General features: G+C 44.4%; 2 protein-coding genes across 2 annotated transcripts in view; one reads left to right on the forward strand and one right to left on the reverse strand.

The window, feature by feature from the left end:
- The window catches only part of ncf4 (neutrophil cytosolic factor 4), a 62,368-nt gene that overhangs the window by 27,819 nt on the left and 13,203 nt on the right, over window positions 1–21,346 (reverse strand). The window contains exons 4-6 of the mRNA XM_083764234.1: window positions 14,631–14,701; window positions 13,499–13,626; window positions 10,112–10,166 (exon numbers count right to left, since the gene is read on the reverse strand). Of these exons, the coding sequence (XP_083620360.1) occupies window positions 10,112–10,166; window positions 13,499–13,626; window positions 14,631–14,701 (254 nt within the window). The remainder of the gene's footprint in view (window positions 1–10,111; window positions 10,167–13,498; window positions 13,627–14,630; window positions 14,702–21,346) is intronic.
- pvalb7 (parvalbumin 7) overlaps window positions 1–21,346 on the forward strand; it is a 64,442-nt gene that overhangs the window by 7,801 nt on the left and 35,295 nt on the right. The window lies entirely within an intron of this gene.

The raw sequence follows: 21,346 nt of genomic DNA on the forward strand, positions 1-21,346 counted from the left end.
TAATTGAAACAGACCAAGTCAGCAATGTTGAAGTGAATGAAGTTGGCACACTTTCTCCCACTAATGGGGTTGGCAAAACAAAGCCAGCAACACTATGGCACCCACCCGTTGACCTCGGTCATTTGCATGATGAAGAGCAGGATGTGGTGAAGCGGATGCTCTATGAAGAGTCCAATGCATTTGCGCATGATGATGAAATTGGCTGCATTCCCAACCTTCAAATGGCCATCACGGTGAAGGATGACATTCCGGTGCAGCGTTCATATGCAGCCATACCTAAACCACTTTATAAAGAGGTTAAAGAGTACATTCAAGACCTGTTGGCCAAAAAGTGGATAGTGAAATCAAAGTCACCCTATTCTGCTCCAGTGGTATGTGTGCGCAAAAAGGATGGGACAATGAGGCTCTGTGTTGATTACAGACTCCTCAACAAGAAAACTGTACCAGACAGACACCCCCTCCCACGGATCCAGGACCTGATGAACACACTGGGGGGATACCGCTGGTTTTCTATCTTAGACCAAGGGAAAGCATATCACCAGGGGTATATCTCAGAGGGATCCAGGCACCTGACAGCATTTATCACCCCTTGGGGACTATACGAGTGGGTCCGCATCCCCTTCGGCCTCTCAAATGCCCCGGCCGCATTCCAGAGATGTATGGAGGAGGTGTTGGATTCCCTACGGGATGAGTGTTGCATTCCCTACTTGGATGATGTACTTTGCTATGCAAAGTCATTTGAGGAACATGTGGAGGGGCTGAGGCGGGTCCTGAGGGCTCTCCAACAGTATGGCATCAAGCTCAGGCCTGCTAAGTGCGAGCTATTCAAGAAGGAGGTGCGCTATGTTGGGAGGCTTGTCTCAGCTGATGGGGTGAGGATTGACCCCAAAGACCTGACAGCGGTCCAAGCATTGAGAGAAAGAACCCCAAAAACGGCTGGCGATGCCCGGAAGCTATTGGGATTTTTAAGCTATTACAGAGGCTATGTGCAGGATTTTGCCAGAATAGCGAAGCCATTGTATGACCTCCTACAAGTAAAGGGAAACCACATCACACCGTCGGCATTCAAAAGCAGCAAGGGGAAGGGAGGCCAGCTGTCATCAAGAACCCCCATACAGTGGACGCAGGAACATCAGGAGGTCCTAGATCGGGTGATATACGTCTTGTCTAGCCCACCGGTGTTAGCCTACCCCAACTTCGACCTGCCATTTGTGGTACACACAGACGCATCAGCAAAAGGCCTGGGGGCCGTGTTATACCAGCGCCAGGAGGGGAAGTTGAGGGTTATTGCTTATGGGTCGAGAACACTGTCCCCTGCAGAGAAGAACTACTACATGCACTCTGGGAAGCTCGAGTTTCTTGCATTAAAGTGGGCGGTGTGCGAGAAGTATCGAGACTACCTCTTCTATGCTCCCCATTTCACGGTGTACACTGACAACAACCCTCTGACCTACGTAATGAGCACCGCCAAACTGAATGCTGTAGGCCACAGATGGGTTGGGGAGTTGTCGGACTTTCACTTTGATATCCGATACAGGCCGGGAAAAGCCAACATTGACGCCGATACTCTCTCCAGACTACCACTGGACATGCCTGAGTATGTCACTGCATGCACGGAGGAACTGTCAGAGGAGACAGTTCAAGCAACCTGGGGAGGTAGTCAGGCAGCCAAGGAAAAGGATGTGGCCTATGTTGCTGTTCTAAACTTGGCCCAGGGAAGCTCAGTATCCGACGCTCTGGGATCCCAGTCTGTCATGAGTCATGAAGAGCTGGTGAAGGCTCAGATAGAGGACCCAGTAATACGTGAAGTCATCAAACTCAAGGAAAGACACACCAACCTAACAAGTCAAATCAGGAAAGGTGCCCGTGGCCCAGTGAAGAGGCTCTTACATGAGTGGGGAAGACTCCAGATTGAAAATAGACTACTGTACAGAAAGACAGGGCAGAGACGTCAACTGGTCTTACCTGAAAAATACAGAGCCACTGCCCTGAAACACCTCCATGATGACATGGGTCATGTGGGAACAGAGAAGGTCATTAATCTAGCCAGAGAGAGATTTTATTGGCCCTACATGAAGAAAGAAATCGAGACCTATGTGACAAGGAAGTGTCCATGTATTAAACAAAAGAAACCGGTTTATCATATAAGGGCTCCTATGGGGTCAATTACTACCACGGCACCCCTTGAACTAGTGTCAATTGATTATATGCACCTAGAGCCGAGTGTTGGAGGGTTCGAGTACATCCTAGTTGTCGTCGACCATTTTACTCGGTTTGCCCAAGCCTATCCGACTCGGAACAAATCAGGCACGACAGCAGCAGAAAAGCTATTTGATGATTTCATTCCCCGGTTCGGTTATATGAGAAAGCTCCACCATGACCAGGGCCGTGAATTTGAAAACAATCTGTTTAAGACCTTGCAACGGCTCTCAGGAGTTGAGCACTCTAGGACCACACCATACCATCCTCAGTGTAACCCTTCAGAAAGGTTCAACAGGACCCTGCTGCAACTACTCCGCACCTTGAAGGATAATCAAAAACACAGATGGAAAGAGCACTTGCCGCAGATGATCCATGCCTACAATTGTACAAGGCACGAAGCGACAGGGTACTCACCCTTCTACTTGCTGTATGGCCGCCATCCTCGTCTGCCTGTGGACCTCCTATTTGGTCTCGAAACGGAGGAAGAAGTCACAACTCCAAGGGGGTATGCAGAAAAGTGGGCAGCAAGAATGAGGGAGGCATACAAAATTGCCTCTGAAAACAGCCAACAATCAAGTGCAAGAGGAAAACAGTACTATGATCGGCATGTGAAAGGAGTGTCTCTGATGCCAGGAGACCGTGTGCTAGTCCGTAACTTGGGTGAGAGGGGAGGACCGGGGAAATTGAGATCTTACTGGGAAGATACTGTGCACATAGTCAAAGAGCAAGTGAACAGTAATCCTGTGTACAAAGTGTGCCCAGAAAGGGGAGGTGGCAGAACTCGCGTCCTGCACCGGAACCTGTTACACCTTTGTAATGACCTACCTGCTGACTTACTTTTACCATCTGTACCTGAAAAGAAGAGGAACTTACCTGAACCTGTACAGGAACAAAGGGAAAAGAGAAGGTTAAACAGGAGACAGCAAAAGGAACTGGCGACAAACAGTGACTCATCAGAATCGGACGAGAATGATACAAGTTACTGGCTCCGAATAAGAAGAGGACCTGTCAGTGAACCTCTAAGAGTCGGGCAAGAGTCAGGGAAGGCCCCTGCCCACTCTCTCCTACACGAAGAGGCATTACATGACATACCGGACAACACAACATTCCACACAGGGTCAGCAGATGAGGGGGAGGGATTAGAGCAAGTGGTATCAGATGAAGAGTATAGGCCCATATCGCCTCAATCACCCAATAACCAGTCAGGGTTTATGCCTAGTCCAGCTGTATCACAGGCAGACGATTACTTGTCAGGTCCTCAGTTACATGCCCCGCAGTCAGGCCAGCCAGTTGACCAAGGTACTACAACCAGAAAGTCCATTCGTGAGAAGAAGCCTGCTCAGAGGTTTACATATGAAACTTTGGGTGAACCGTCTTACCAGCCACAGGGCAGAGTTGACCTTTTAAGTGCTTATGGGTACGTGCCACATGTGCCAGTATGGGAAATGCAGCCACAACACATTCCATATCAACTACCCTACCTTACTATGCCATATCAGTGGTTGCCCTGTACAACCTTTGTGCCTTATGGTGGCCCTACCCAGGGGTATTGAAAAGTTAAAGATGGTCTTTTTGTTTTGTTTTGCAAAGCTATATAGGAGCCATTTTTCTTTGAGGGGGAGTGTGTGACGCCCACTATTGTGTGGTCACAAAAGGGATATTTAACTTGGTTATGAATGTATTAATTTCATTTAATTCTGCCCATCAACTCTGGTTTAAACCTGCCATGTGTCTTCCAGAACAGTAGGGGGCAGTGCTAGGCAGTGGTTTTGTTATTGCAGTACTAGTAGACAGGAGCGCCATTTTAACGTCATTGTTTACACAGCACTGAAAGAGCAAACAAGCACCGTCTCTGTCTTACATCATTCTGTCCTAATTTCACAGGTTTGTAAGGCACAAAAGTTACACAAATGTCCGTTTTTAGTATGTAACTAAAAGAGTGTTGTTTTGAGCAGGTGTGGCTACAGTTCATGGGGTAATTTGATGAGTAAAAACGTAATGATTTACTACTGTAATGTAAAGTGCTGGAGTGCTAAGTGGCTATATCATTAGCTTTAAGACTCTCCCCAGCAGGTTCAGGTTGGGTTTAGCTGAGTCCAGCATTATATGAGTGTGATGATACAAAAGTGTTATTAGGTGCAGTTATTGTTTGTCACCATTCTACAAGAGCCTATAATTGAATCAGTCAAGGTTTTATTAAGAATATTAGCCCAAAGACATATGGTTACTGTTGATAAACTATAGTGTAATCTGCACAATTGAGAAGGAGTTCATCAAGATGCATTACATTGATTGGTCATTGTTTGGACATTCTAAATGAATACATTTCTGTAAAGGACGTTTCTATATAGCATGATGATGCAATAAGAAAACATGGGCTATACATGTGTTCATTAAAAATAAACATGATTGTTTACACAGCACTGAAAGAGCAAACAAGCACCGTCTCTGTCTTACATCATTCTGTCCTAATTTCACAGAGATCGGCTACTTTATGATCAACTATAGCTGTATACATGGTCATCTCACTCGGACCTGTTACATCATACTGTATGGAAGCATTGACTGTGTACCGTCATACTGTATGGAAGGATTGACTGTGTACTGTCATACTGTATGGAAGGATTGACTGTGTACTGTCATACTGTATGGAAGGATTGACTGTGTACTGTCATACTGTATGGAAGGATTGACTGTGTACTGTCATACTGTATGGAAGCATTGACTGTGTACCGTCATACTGTATGGAAGGATTGACTGTGTACTGTCATACTGTATGGAAGGATTGACTGTGTACTGTCATACTGTATGGAAGCATTGACTGTGTACTGTCATACTGTATGCAAGGTGTTTCTGAACAAGTATGCGACAGTGAATGAGCACTGAGCAGGTCTGTGCGTTACAGCGATGCAATGTATGGTTTAAAAACCACTGCATAATAATCACATTGTCGCTGCGCTGCACCCCACGTGTCAATAATGAAGCTCCCAATGGAGAGAGAGAGTGTGCATGTGTGTGTGTGTGTGTGTGTGTGTGTGTGTGTGTGTGTGTGTGTGTGTGTGTGTGTGTGTGTGTGTGTGTGTGTGTGTGTGTGTGTGTGTGCGTGTGTCCAGGGCAGGGTTAATGAGGCATGGGCCAGTGAGGAAGCCAGGGACAGAGGCAGCGGGCTGGATTAAAACTTCACTGAGAGTGAAATCGCACGCGAGCGAGCACGCGCGTGCACACACACACACACACACACACACACACACACACACACACACACAGGCAAGAATGCACACGAACACACACAAGCATTCGAGTTCAAGACTGCTACTTACAATGCTTTAATCCAATGCTTTTTTTTGTACTGTCTTTGCATTAAATTTATGGTTGATGTGAAAATGTGTTGCAGGCGATAAGCGTAATTCTCCAATGTAAACTGAGAATAAATGTCCTCTCTCTCTCTCTCCTGTTATACTCCCCTCATCTACTGTATGTGCCTCTCCTCTGCCGTTCATCCTTTTTGCTTCTTTTCCTGTACTTTTAGGCACCTCTCAATCTCTGGCCAACCCTCTATCTCTCTCTGCACGAGACAGGTCTATCTATCTGTCTGTCCATCAGACTCCCTCTTTCTCTCTATCTCTCTCTCTATCAGTCGCCTGCTTACTCTCCATGTCTCCCTCTTCCTCTAGATGCTATGAATGTTTGAGTATGCGACTATGCTCGCATAACAACTTTGAAGAGTGTACACGACTATTTGTACAAAATGTACAAACATTTGTAAACTTTAACTTTAGGTGAAATGAACACTGCAGATGTCACTGTGCATTTTGTATTTTATTCATCTATTTGACCTTTATTTAAACGGGGAAACTCTTGCCCCATTGAGACAGGGGTCTCATTTGTGATATAGTGCCCTGTTTACAAGCAAATCATATGGTCATAAAAGGAATAAAACAGGCCTGGGGCGGTGTAACGGTCCAGGCACCTAGTCTGGTAATCCATCTCATTCTCTGCTAAAAACAACATCGAACGACTTGTATTAAAAGTCACAGATCGCCTAGGATGACGTTGAACGAGCTATTAGTGGTATAATGCATCCAGCATCGCTGGTATCAAAGCATAATTTTTGCTGGTTCTTGGCGTCTCCGTCGCCTGGCAACGCTTTGCTTCAGTGTTGTGACGTCAGTCAATATTTTGCCTCCGTCCACAGTAATCTTAGCAACCATCTTTAGCAGCGTTTATCTCAGAACTGAATCTCAGACTGAGGTGATCATACAGAACATCGAGGTACCGTATTATCGCTTCTGACGAAAACGAAAGTATCTCTTCAGGCTTCAGTGGCTCTTCAGGATAAGGGCTATCCTGATGGCTATGGTTGTCTATGTTTCGTAACTAAAACTTGACCTTAAACGTGGCGGGGAAGGAGTTAAAAAATATATAAAAGGAATAAAACATAATCATAACAACATAACGGGGTAAAAAGGTAATACTGTTTAACCACATGAAACCCTTGTGTCCCTAGGGTGGTACTCTGGGCCAAACTGCCAAAATAGCCCATCTACAAGCCCTCAACGAGCTTGTAGATTATATGAGCTTCTAGATCGGCTATTTTCGGCAAAGATATTTGGTGCAGAGGGGAAAAAGGAGGGGGACTAGACTAGTATATGGTTAAGAGGAATAAAAGCCACATGTAGTAGGCTTACAGCACGAGAATAAAAGAGACCTCAATTAGGTTTTTCCAGGGCAGGTATTTCGGGTGCGTGCTGCCCAGTATAGGGTTCATGCTCTAATAGCCACGCGGCCCCTTGGGGTCAGCATGCCACCGGAGGAATCAACCACCCCAATTACGTTCCTTATTTGACCCGGCCTTAATGAGCCTGTTAACTCCTTAGCTCATTAGCCTGTCAATAGGGAGGTGGAGCAGAGACGAGAGGCTTGTAAAATCTCGTCAGACTTTAATTGGATGACCTACTTCCAGGTAGAGACATTAATGGAGATATGTGAGTGGCTATGGAGCACAGCTGGAAGGGATCTATCTGTGTACTGTAGTAGACCTTTTTATATCACAGACCCCCAACATTGACTTAAGTTTCAAATTATGAAAAACCATTTAAAGATATTCTGTTGATCGATTTCTGGTGAATGTGGTGCAAAGGGAACAAATAAAGGGTGTTCACCTTGGAATGATTTCAGTTAAATCACGCAGTCATTGTTGAGAACAATTCAATAGCATAAAAGACATAATAGTAAGAAGGATATCGGAATATGATCTCATATTACAATCCAGTCAGCATGCTGGATTATGCTGAGCATACTGTACTGGCATTATCTGATATTCCTATAGGTCAGGTCTTTTACCTACAGTAAATTGGGATCTAATTTCTATGCAACGGCTCACGGTCTGTATAAGGAAAAAGGACCGGATGTGGGTTCATCATCGTCATCGTCTCATTTTACATTCTTTTATATGGCTCCCATTGTGTTTTGTCCCTCACTTGTACAGTCCCACTCCTCCCTGGGTTCTCTGCCCGCTTCACTCTGCGTGTCTCTCTCTCTCCCCGACAGACAGTGGCGTTTTTTGGGGGATATGATGGGATGACTCTCTCTACACACAACAAGTAAAGTCCAAATCATTGTTCGTCTGTTTGTCCATTTGTACCGTTGGGACAGTCAGTGATTGGTGAGGTATTCAGAGCACTGCGGTCTGGGAGTGAAACGCCTGAACAATGGCCATATAACAATGACATTGCATAATGTGACGGTTGCAGTGCGTTTGGCACTCTAGTCTAGACAGTATTTAACCCATTCTGACCTGAGATCAGATTCATACGAGGTTTTCCACTGGACACACACTGGTCTGATGAACCCATTCTGACCTGAGATCAGATTCTAAAAATGTCAGTCGTTCTTCGATTTTTCAAAAATAGCAGACCTACAAGCTCGTATCGCGCCACTCGGTGGCGCGCTATGAGCTTGTAGATCTGCTATTTTTCAATAGCTAAAGCACAACATGATGCCAACACCAAAATGGGTTCCCGTTAAGAATGGGTTAACACTTACATGTAATGTAATGTAATCATACATACTGTGTATGGGATGAATTAACATAATTTCGAATGCATTTAAAAAGATTTGAATGGCAAGGTTAGTTAACTTACCTCGCCTGACCATGTGAAAACCCACACACGCTCTCAGACAGCGATGCAGAAAGGGGGAGTACTGTTGTTTATCGACAGACTTCAACTACAAATGTGACGAGTGACCTTCTTGGAGTTGCAAGAACTGCCAAAAAGCAAAATGTTATATTCTTTTACCGCAATTACTTAGTTTTGTTCATGGGGTTCTGCCAAACTTTGTTTGGGCAATAAGAATGCTGCAGTCTTTTGTGTCCTTGTGTGTAACGTGCAGAGACTGTGGAAGACCACGATCACTTCCAGCTGTCTGGGAGCGGACCAACCCTAACCCTGTGCTAAGTGGAGTGCAGCGTTGTAAGACTAAGACTAAAGCTATAACTCCGCTGTGACAAATGCCTCTCGTCTCAAACCATCCATCAGACCAAAGCAAACCATTTATCAACGTTCAGATAAAGGATGCTTCACTGCTGTAAAAACATACCGTACCGTACAGTGCACAAAATAAATAAATAAAATAGGCCAGAACAATCATTGCAAAGCTGATGTTGTGTGTGTGTGTGGGCAGCCATGTGGTTTGTGAGTAGAGTTAGCAGTTATTTTAAGAGCGAGGGAGGAGAGAGGAGGAGGAGAGAGAGAGAGAGAGAGATTGAACACCTTAAAACAACGTTATTACTCTCAGTTAGGTCATAAAGACCACAGGATTATGTAATGAATGCTGCAACTTTGTGTTTACTGTGTGTGTGTGTGTGTGTGTGTGTGTGTGTGTGTGTGTGTGTGTGTGTGTGTGTGTGTGTGTGTGTGTGTGTGTGTGTGTGTGTGTGTGTGTGTGTGTGTGTGTGTGTGTGTGTGTGTGTGTGTGTGTGTGTGTGTGCGCGTGTGTGTGAAATTACTCGGAAATTACAGATGTGGTGTTGTCATCTCTCTACATTTTACTTTCTGTGTTGTGACAGCCAGCACTAATAGAAACACTAATGCTAGCGAACATTCAGTTGTTTGTCACTTTCCAGCAATATGATTTCAGTGACATATTTAGTCATTTGCATCACATGAATGCACGCACATACAGACACACGCATGCCTATTTTCTAAGGGACCCTCTAGTTTTATATATATATATATATATATATATATATATATATTTATATATATTTATTTTATTTTTTCAGCACCAGAACAGTGCACGTGAACGGAATAAAAATGAACAGAAAAGGAAGGGTAAGAGGGATGAGAAATGACCTCACCTCCAACAAATTAAAGAGGGGGGACAGTGACGGGACATGGGAGAGAAAGCAGAAAGAGGGGGGGGGGGGGGACCTGAGAGAGAGAGGGGGGGTGGGGGGGGGGGTGGAGCGCAGGGTAAGGATGTGAAGACACGAGGGGGGAGGGAGGGTATGATGCGATGAAGTAAAGGAAGACTTAGGAAGAGATTAGAGGTCGTCTGATATGGATGTTTCAATGCCAATACCATTTTCTATCCCAGATATATAGTGGCGTGTCGTTATGCGTCATTCCAGAATCTATTTGTTTTTTTTAACCCATTCTGACCGGGAACCCATTTTGGTGTTGGCATCATGTTATGCTTTAGCTATTGAAAAATAGTAGATCTACAAGCTCATATCGCGCCACCGAGTGGCGCGATACGAGCTTGTAGGTCTGCTATTTTTGAAAAATCAAACGACGACTGACATTTTTAGAATCTGATCTCGGGTCAGAATGGGTTCATGAGACCAGTGTGTGTCCGGCGGAAACCTCGTATGAATCTGATCTCAGGTCAGAATGCGTTAATCTACCTCAGCCCTGGGGGAAGAGAAGAGGTCCATCTTCGGTTTGACATCTGGTGCTTTTCTGAAAAAGAGAGAGAGAGAGAGAGAGAGAGAGAGAGAGAGAGAGAGAGAGAGAGAGAGAGAGAGAGAGAGAGAGAGAGAGAGAGGTCATGTCCTGGAGTTGTTCAAAAGAGAAACTAGAAAGGTACAAAATGTCCACCAGGAGACATGCCCTATTAATGACACTTACTGTATACTGCGGGATAAAGTAATGTGTCTCTTGTGTAGCAGTCTCTCAGAGCCTCTGCCTGAAGACCAAAAGGCCAAGTATAATATCTCACCTTGCCAAGGAGGACTTCTCCTTTATAGGATATCCGGCTTTCCACATTGGTGCCGTGACCCGGATGTGGTTTCCCGGTGGGGGGGATGGGTCAAAGGGGGGCTGAGTATAACAGGAGAGCCTTTAACTGAAGATCAAAAGGCCAATATCTCCCATGGCCAATGAGGAGTTCTCCTTTAGCCTAGTGGTTAAAGGGACACTTCACCCTTTTTGCAAAAACATATATGTTAATGACGTTTAGAAGCTTTAGAACACTTTCCTGGGGGTCTTTATGTATGTAATATGTGGTTTTAGATATTTTAGATTGTAGCAGGGAGCCCGGTGTCTCTGATGTCATGGACACTGGGCTCACGTCCTTCCTGGACTACATGTTGTCTCAGTAAGACAGCTCTCCCCCTATCCACAAGGAGGAGCAGTGCACCAAAAAATTATGGGAATTGTAGTCCAGGAAGGTAGTGAGACCAGTGTCCATGACATCAGAGACACTGGGCTCACTGCTACAATCTAAAATAGCTAAAACCACATATTACACACATAAAGACCCCCAGGAAAGTGTTCTAAAGCTTCTAAACATCATTAACATATATTATTTTGCAAAAAGGGTGAAGTGTCCCTTTAAGATGTTTGGCTTTAGTGTCCCTTATCTTACCGTACGTGTCACACTGTGCCACGCCTGGGTCGCCTCCCTCACGTTTCCCCCCTTCCTCGCTGGTTAGTCCATGTTTGACAGTCTGGGCTCCACCAGGATTCACAGGTGTGAACTGTTGGCGTAATGACTGCCTAGTTGGCCAGAGACTATTTAAGACTGTCAGTGTTTGCTCTCTGTGCTGGACCACTGCATTTTCACGTTGTATGTTTCTGGGTCCTGTTTATTCTCCCTGTGAGGCGTACCACTCTACCCTGTTTATTCTCCCTGTGAGGTGTACCACTCTACCCTGTTTATTCTCCCTGTGAGGTGTACCACTCTACCCTGTTTATTCTCCCTGTGAGGTGTACCACTCTACCCTGTTTATTTGCCCTGTGAGGTGTACCACTCTACCCTGTTTTGTATTATGTTTTAAGTTAAGTGAAGCAATCGTTATTCTGTCCACCTGGGTCTCCTGACTTTACTTTGATATGAGTTCTGCATTTGGGTCCTTCCTGACACAGCCTTTGAGACCAGAGTTATTCCACTCCTGATGAACCCCAAGGGAACAGGAAAGCAGCCTCTCTGTGTGTTACTGTAAGGATGATGGGATATGTTTGTGTTCCTGCTATCTCTACTGTATATCATGCATATGTCTGTGATGTCTGTCTAGTGCCAGTCCATAGCCCTGGTGGGATTCTTATCCCATAGCCTAGGAGGGATGATTGCCCCGCGCTTATGAATAAATAATGTTACATAGAGTACTGTAGAGATGCTGTTGGCGGATTTAAAATAAATATTCAAGAATGTTGTAGGTCCTTCTTCGCCTGCTGCAGTGTGCACAAGAAATGCAACGCGGATCAAATAGAGAAGGATAGAGAGTTATTATCATCACTTCCTCTTGCGAGAGTCCCTGTTTACCACATGACCTGATTTGGTAAAACGAGGCACACCTGAAGACTGTCCAATAATGACTTCATTTAGAATTTAGAGACCCCTTAAAACCATAGGCGGAGCTTGAACTTGACGCCTGGGGGTGCGACTGCTTGGCCAACGACACCTGCGATTTTTTTTACCTTTATTTTATTATTTTAGCGTTTTTACAATGCCCTAACCCCTAAAAATGAGTTATTTAGGTAGTACAGCAGCTCACACACATACACACATGTACTACAGCCATACAGCGAGAGATGATCAATAAATGATCAATAAAAAAGAAAAACATTGAAATGGTCAAAGAACATGAATTCTGATGTAATTTGTGACAACCCACATTCCCACCTGTTGCTAGGTAGGAATATCCTCCCCCTGGTATACATGAAGATGTGATACTTACAAGAATAGACACTAAACCATGTGATGTTCTTATCCCATTCTGAACGGGAACCCATTTTGGTGTTGGCATCATGTTATGCTTTAGCTATTGAAAAATAGCAGATCTACAAGCTCATATCGCGCCACCGAGTGGCGCGATACGAGCTTGTAGGTCTGCTATTTTTGAAAAATCGAAGAGCGACTGACATTTTTAGAATCTGATCTCAGGTCAGAATGGGTTAATCAGACCAGTGTGTGTCCAGTGGAAACCTCGTGTGAATCTGATCTCAGGTCAGAATGGGTTAATACAGGATCGTTACCAACCACCAGGTCACCTGCTGCCCTGCTTTTTGAGCATGCTGCTTAATTCACCCCACATGCCTTCACTGTCTCTCTGTAACCAAGCCGCCATTCTCTGCCACACCAAATCTCTCCTCCCCCGCGTATAATGCCATATGTACCTCCATCTGTCACTACAACATGGCCATAATAATAATAGGTTGTCTGCCACGGTGTACACGTGGCCTTTCCCTGTGCCGTCGGGGGGTCGGTACCGTTCCAGCGGTATACTCATGCCCTCCTCGTGCCAGTTAGTGTGTGCGTGAGCTGGAAGTATACCCTCACTAAAAACGCCGGGACAACAACGCTCCACACGTCCCAAACTCTTCTCCCTTCTGGCTCCAAAACTGTGGAATGCACTTCCCATTGCAGTCAGAACTGCAGCATCACTCCCAATCTTCCGCCGTAGTCTGAAAACCCACCTTTTCAGACTCCATCATGGCCCATAGCACTTACCCTAACCCCTTAGATAGCATTTCTGTAGACTTAGATAGCATTTGATACAGACTTATAGCATGTTATGTAGACAGCACTATAATTGCATTGTATTTAGTCATAGCACGCCATAGTACATATGTATAGCATAGTAGTATATATATATATATATATATAGTATATATGTATAGTCTCATAATATAGATATTCCACTGTTACTTTCTTAGCTTACGCATGTTTTATGATAAATGCTTTTAATGTGATGTATTCCCATGCTTTTTGTTCTTGCTTAATGTAAGTCGCTCTGGATTAAGAGCGTCTGCTAAATGCCTAAATTGTAAATTGTAAATTGTGGTCTTACACTTTGCGCGTGGGGGGACGGAGGCGCCTGAGGGCCTGTGGACGGTGCTGACTGTCCTGCTCCGTCTGGTAGAAGAACAGTCTGAGAGTGTGATCCAGGACCACCCTGGTAGGAAGACTCAGCAACCTCTGAAAAAAACAATAGATGCCTCGTTGGCCGCTGCAGTTCGGAGTGATGTATCTCCAGTGTGAGGAGGAAATCAAGCGGAAGTGAGGAAGGCGCACTGCGTCACTGCCACTCAAGTGACTACTGGCCAATCAACAGCGTGTCTTTTCTGGGAACTTATCGATTTAATCCAAGGGAGCTTTATTGGCAGGAGGAAACAAACATGTACATTGCCAAAGCAAGTGCCGCTATAGCAAGCTTCCCGCTCATGCTTCCGCTATCCTTTCGTCAAGGAATCTCGGGAAAGCTTGCCTCCATGTTGCCTCCCCCTCGCGAGCCACATGCGCCAGAGCCGAAGGGGGGCGTCTATCTTTTTATGTCTATGGAGATATGGATGGCAATAAGGGAAAGTGAGAGAGTTAGAGTCGGTATGGGCGGGGGAGAAAAGTAGAGAGGGAGGTTATAAGAGAGAGTTGATGAAAGGAAGAGTGAAATGCATAAAGAAGTGCCAGATAAAGGAGGAGAGGCAGAATCTATATGTATGGGAGAGACGGACGGACGGACGGACGGACGAGTAGAAACTAAAGAGAATGAAATCAGAAAGGCTTCAACATGTCAGGCCGTCCAACAGCTAGAGTGCTGTATAGTCAGACACAATGTGGGCACAGGCAGCATACAGACGCCTACACGCTTTTGCTCAGATCTGCAAACTACTATACTGAAATATCCCAGCCAATGCTCGTCCACCCACTCTATCACTCAGCCCACCAGGCCGTTGTTACTGCATTACACAATCTATCAGCCACACCAAATAATGGTGCCTTAACCACTTTCACTTTACCTTCAAATAAAAGAGCAAAAATAGGCAATCTACAAGTTCACAACGTGTCTTGATGTGCTGCATTGTGAGCTTGTCGATCTGCTAATTTCACTATTCCTTGTACAACAAAGCATGAGGTGGTTAAGTGGTTGAAACAGCGGAATGGAATGGATTGTGTCTAACTAATAAGGAAAACTAAAGGCTTACCTTCATATAAGTGTTCAGTCCGGGAATTCTGCTTTCTGCAATCTCCTGTTTGTTGCCAAGGTAAACTTTGCCTAAAACAAAGACACATTGTTCACCGTTGCAGAGCTGCAAATCAGCTTAAACAAATATACTTGAATTGAGAAGTGTTAACACACTGGTTTTCACGGTGCAAAGGTAAGACTCACCCTAATTACCCATTCTGACCGGGCACCCATTTTGGTGTCAGCATCATGTTATGCTTTAGCTATTTAAAAATAGCAGATCTACAAGCTCATATCGCGCCACCGAGTGGCGCGCTACGAGCTTGTAGGTCTGCTATTTTTGAAAAATCGAAGAGCGACTGACATTTTTAGAATCTGATATCAGGTCAGAATGGGTTCATCAGAGCAGTGTGTGTCCGGCGGAAACCTTGTATGAATCTGATCTCAGGTCAGAATGGGTTAGGATGTAATATTATCGTTGCTGTCAGGTGGAAAATTTGTAATTCCTGTCCAAAACAGTAAAATGAATAGCCGATCTACAAGCTTGATCTGCTCATTCTCACTATACTTTTGTGTGACAGTCTTGTATGATGAAGTAGGGCATTCATTTTCAACATAATAATATGTGCACAATAAGTTGAAACATGGAGATACAAGGTTTCTGCCCAACAGCAGCGATATACTTCCACATTATTGGAAGGAATACATGTCATCCCTGTGAGCTTTACATGTGGCACACTTAAGGCTGAACTGGGTTATGTGTGTTAACCCATTCTGACCTGAGATCAGATTCATACGAGGTTTCCACCGGACACACACTGGTCTGATGAACCCATTCTGACCTGAGATCAGATTCTAAAAAAAAATCTTTTTTTTTTTTTTTTCAAAAATAGCAGACCTACAAGCTCGTATCGCGCCACTCGGTGGCGCGATATGAGCTTGTAGATCTGCTATTTTTAAATAGCTAAAGCATAACATGATGCCAACACCAAAATGGGTGCCCGTTCAGAATGGGTTAAGGATGATTGGCCAAACGAGGCCTGCTTTCCCATTGAAGTTCTGTGAAAGTGTGTCATCCTACTTGGAGCAGGATTCAATGTGTGTTCACTCACTGTGTGGGCAATACATCTGACACTGATGCATCACATTCACTTACTATTACTGTTATCTCATTCTGACCTGAGATCAGATTCATACGAGGTTTCCACTGGACACACACTGGTCTGATAAACCCATTCTGACCTGAGATCAGATTCTAGAAATGTCAGTCGCTCTTCGATTTTTCAAAAATAGCAGACCTACAAGCTCGTATCGCGCCACTCGGTGGCGCGATATGAGCTTGTAGATCTGCTATTTTTCAATAGCTAAAGCATAACATGATGCCGACACGAAAATGGGTGCCCGTTCAGAATGGGTTATTATTAGCCTGCCGCTTAGAAAAGCTACACAGAGGGTCCCTGATTCATATTATGTTGGGTAAAACCAAATCTATTTTTGTTGCTATATAATCTGCTACTTTGTTCCAAACAAAACCTTCTTGGTCTGTGAAACCAAATAAAGACAAGCTAGGTCTATTTAAACTCTAGTTTTACAGGCATGGCTCCTCAGAGGCGAGGAGACTAGAAGAGGGTCTGTTTGTGTGACCTTATAGACCTGTAAGGGTGGTGTACTTCATTGTAGGTCAGCTAGTACAATGAATGAGTACCGGGGTTCCCCAGGGATCTATACTAGATCACCTACAGTAGTATAGATCCCTGGGGAACCCAAGTTAACTAGGATTTTAAGTGGTTAAATTATTAACACACAGAACTACCTTATTCAGAGTGTTGTGTTAATATAATCTAGCCACAGGGGTACTGGAAATTACCCCTCGCTATTTCAGCATGTAGATGTATTGTCATTCTTCCCGTGTACAAAGTGCAGACATATGAAGGCTGTGCGCACACAATCACAATGCTTTAAATCAGGTCCCTCGTTGATTGAGCCGAGGCCATCTCTGCTGCTGCCGAATCAATTTAGCACAGTCTTAATGACTTTTAAATATAATCTTTCTCGAACACCCAATTTCCCTGTCCTCTCATTCACTCACTCAGCATTCACTCACTCAGTCAGTAGCTTGTTATGTTGACATAAGAACTCATTCACCCTCTCACACGCATGCATGCACGCACGCACGCACGCACTCACACATGCTCTCTCTCTCTCTCACACACACACACACACACACACACACACACACACACACACACACACACACACACACACACACACACACACACACATTGATTTCATTGATAGTAATAATATAGTAATCTGTTTCTGCTATTAACCAATTCAGATTGACATGAAATTGAGGTACCCTCCTGACAATTAAAAGACACAAAATTACAAAGAAATCATAAATACAATTTCACCCGCTTCGTCTCCCCCCTGTCTCTGCTGCAGGTTTTTTCCCCAGGCTGTTATGATGAGAGGTACAGTAGCTGTGTGCTGATGAATGCCTATACATATCTAGTATTGTGACGCCCCTTGTCAATCATCAGGTTTTGTCAGTATCAGGTTTGAATTCTATCCGCGTTGGGTGGCTTCCCAGACGTATAAGGATTGTCACAATTATTACAGAAAAAACGTCTAATCGCAATTATTTTGTCATAATCGTGTCCATGTTGAAACATTTTCATACAAAAAAAAGCAGAAATAGCAGATCTACACATTTGTGATGCTTTGTAAGCTTGTAGATCAGCTATTTCGGCTATTTGTTTTGCCATGTCCAGCTTTGTGTGTGCGACTGTGCGTGTGTGTACCCAATAGCAATGATTTGACTGGCTCAGGGCTTAAAGAGTGAGGACAGAAAAGTGTGGACGCCAAAAGTGATTGGCCAGAATGTGATGATGTATGATGATAAGAGCGCCCCTCACTTCACACCAGTTTATTAAAAAGGAAGTAATGTCTTGGTAATTTGTCACATCTGCCCTGTGCATTTTTATTTACGAAGCCTAAAAGCCAAACAGAAATGTAATTTCTATTCATAATGTTCCAATTTCCAAAGCAAAATATCACAATGAAATCGTTAATCGAAATCTTTTGTGTGACAATTAATGGTCAACTTAAATGACATAATTGTGGCATCCCTATACCCAGGCACAGCATCAGGGCGGGTCAGATGGGAGCCACAGCTCAAGAGAGGGAGAGAACTTTTCATGTGCCAATGTCACAATTTGTTCCTTATTAAAAACGTGGAAATTCCCCAGAGGGGAGTTTGTGTCTATATACAGTATTTGGTGGCACTGGGAGGAGGAGATGGTGATTATGTCTCCAGAGTGCCTGACCTTAGAAGGACACCATGAACCAACAAAGCCTGCAATCTGCCCTGTCCCTGCCTGGGATGGAACTACAAACATGGCTGCATGAGCTAAACCTTTATTATTCAAAATCTGTGCATTTGCTTCAGTTTCACATCCAGACTTTGACTGTACTAATTGTTTATAATCTGGTTATTTTACCAGGTTATGTAAAAAGCATTTGGTAGAGTTCAACACCTTGCTTGTCAGAGTCTGATAGAGATAGAGAGACCTACTTATAGAGTTACTGCAAGGACAACACAAAGCAGATCAAAAAAGCGTACAGAGCAAATGAGATCACTAGATACAAATAGCACAGCATTTTAGAGCCCGGCCCCAATATTGGCCTATTACCGATGGATCTATATCAGTTGAATTTTAAGTATTTGTTGCGACTGCAGGTCGCAGTGTGTTGTTTGGTCAGCCCAGACATGGATAACTATTCTCGTGACTACCGCACACTGACTTATGGTGCGCTACCGCTCAAAATGGTAATGGGTCGCAAAACAACAAGAATGTATTTTCATGTATTTTTCTTACATCACAGAGCAGACGTTTCGGCTATCCAGCCTTCATGGTCATGCCTCGTGACATCACGTGACATCATCAGGGATGGACATCCCATCAATATTCCTTGAGATCCCTGATGTCATCAATATTGGCCAGCAACTCTTAATCTGACCTCAAACCCTTAGATCTCCATATATGGAGCTGACCTGTTCCATATTACATTACATTACGTTCCATACATTCCATATTATGTTAATCTGACCTCATCAAACCCTGTACACTCAAGACACGCTCCAATTATGGCCAGTACGTAATTCATTCCATATGTTGATCTGACCCACCATTCCAAAGCGCCAGCGCTCGCCCAGCAGTCTGCTGTCACCCAGGCGAATGTGTGCACACCTCAAGGCGGTGTGTGTGTGTGTGTGTGTGTGTGTGTGTGTGTGTGTGTGTGTGTGTGTGTGTGTGTGTGTGCGTGTGCGTGTACTGTATGTATATGTTTATATAAGAAAAGGAATACAATATTCCTTTAGTTTTTTGCATGCTTTTATGTTCTCTCCCCCTCTGAAAGAAGGGATGGAAGAGGCAAAATACACAGAGAACGCCTTCTACTGACGAACAGTAGAGGCCTTGTTCTAATAAGGAATGCACCTGCATAAGTGGCACACAGTCAAACATCAAACATCTAACTCTGGCAATGTTCCAAATACATCTGTATGTACTGTACAGTACAGTACATGAGAGATTCCTCTGCTATCCCCTAGTAGTATCAGTCCACAGTCCTATTTTAGTTTTGATATGCCTTATACTTGGTTGGTATTCCACAGCATTTCAGAGGGATTCCTATATGCATCTTTTTTTTTAATTTTTATTAATTTTGTGGACTGTAAATGTTTTTCCCCTCACTCCTTTAGTCATTTAACATGAAAGACAGTCATGAGGACAAAAATCATCTCTCTGCAAAGTAAACCGTAGTTCAGTCCAAATATTCCGTTCACGAGACAAAACTATTTATTGTAAGCCCGATTTCATTCATGCTTTGTCTTATGACGGTGTTGGGTGTCTTATGACGGTGTTGGGTGTCTTATGACGGTGTTGGGTGTCTTATGACGGTGTTGGGTGTCTTATGACGGTGTTGGGTGTCTTATGACGGTGTTGGGTGTCTTATGACGGTGTTGGGTGTCTTATGACGGTGTTGGGTGTCTTATGACGGTGTTGGGTGTCTTATGACGGTGTTGGGTGTCTTATGACGGTGTTGGGTGTCTCATGACGGTGTTGGGTGTCTCATGACGGTGTTGGGTGTCTCATGACGGTGTTGGGTGTCTCATGACGGTGTTGGGTGTCTCATGACGGTGTTGGGTGTCTCATGACGGTGTTGGGTGTCTCATGACGGTGTTGGGTGTCTCATGACGGTGTTGGGTGTCTCATGACGGTGTTGGGTGTCTCATGACGGTGTTGGGTGTCTCATGACGGTGTTGGGTGTCTCATGACGGTGTTGGGTGTCTCATGACGGTGTTGGGTGTCTCATGACGGTGTTGGGTGTCTTATGACGGTGTTGGGTGTCTTATGACGGTGTTGGGTGTCTCATGACGGTGTTGGGTGTCTCATGACGGTGTTGGGTGTCTCATGACGGTGTTGGGTGTCTCATGACAGCGTTGGGTGTCTTATGACGGCGTTGGGTGTCTTATGACGGCGTTGGGTGTCTTATGACGGTGTTGGGTGTCTTATGACGGTGTTGGGTGTCTTATGACGGTGTTGGGTGTCTCATGACGGTGTTGGGTGTCTCATGACGGTGTTGGGTGTCTCATGACGGTGTTGGGTGTCTTATGACGGTGTTGGGTGTCTTATGACGGTGTTGGGTGTCTTATGACGGTGTTGGGTGTCTCATGACGGTGTTGGGTGTCTTATGACGGTGTTGGGTGTCTTATGACGGTGTTGGGTGTCTTATGACGGTGTTGGGTGCTCGCTTTGGCTCCTCCCCTTTCTTAGTCGACTTCCTCCCGCGTGCTTCTGTGTTTTTTCCGAATAACAACACCGTTACATGTAAGAGATTATCTCAGACCATATTCAGCAGAATAACAACACCGTTACATGTAAGAGATTATCTCAGACCATATTCAGCAGAATAACAACACCGTTACATGTAAGAGATTATCTCAGACCATATTCAGCAAAGAAACCCTGAAGCCATTCTATAGCTACAATTAATTAAGTATTTAATTTAAAGTCAATGTTAAGTCTATATTTCATTCTCATCCAGCTTGTGAGCCTACTTGTAGGTCTGCTATTCTCAGACGTCTTGACTCTTCGGCATGCGACACCATCGCACACAACAAAGCATACATTTGCCCTAATGCTGTCCTGTGCAATATTACTCTAACAAAAACGTTACTGGCAAAAGGTTGTTTGGTTTATTAATAAAGCATAGGACAACATTATGCTGTGCGACATTATCTTTCTTTACTTAGATTTTTCTTTTTTTGTCCAGCCATCAGTTACATCAAGAATCGCGGGGATGTCTCATTGTCACACATCTACAAATAGTGTCCCAGCATTCCCTAAGCATGACGGACAGAGTTAAGGCTCACGCATGCTTCAGTTTTAGGTGATAAGCTATAGTAAAGCTACACACCTTTTCACCTATTTTGATACTATAGGCCAGGGGTTTTCAACTGATTATGAACCAGGGACCACTACCCTGACTGAGAATCAACCTGGGGACCACTACCCTGACTGAGAATCAACCTGGGGACCACTACCCTGACTGAGAATCAACCTGGGGACCACTACCCTGACTGAGAATCAACCTGGGGACCACTACCCTGAGTGAGAATCAACCTGGGGACCACTACCCTGACTGAGAATCAACCTGGGGACCACTACC

Source organism: Protomyctophum parallelum (assembly GCF_964188405.1).
Source record: "Protomyctophum parallelum genome assembly, chromosome: 5".
Lineage (NCBI taxonomy): Eukaryota > Metazoa > Chordata > Actinopteri > Myctophiformes > Myctophidae > Protomyctophum > Protomyctophum parallelum.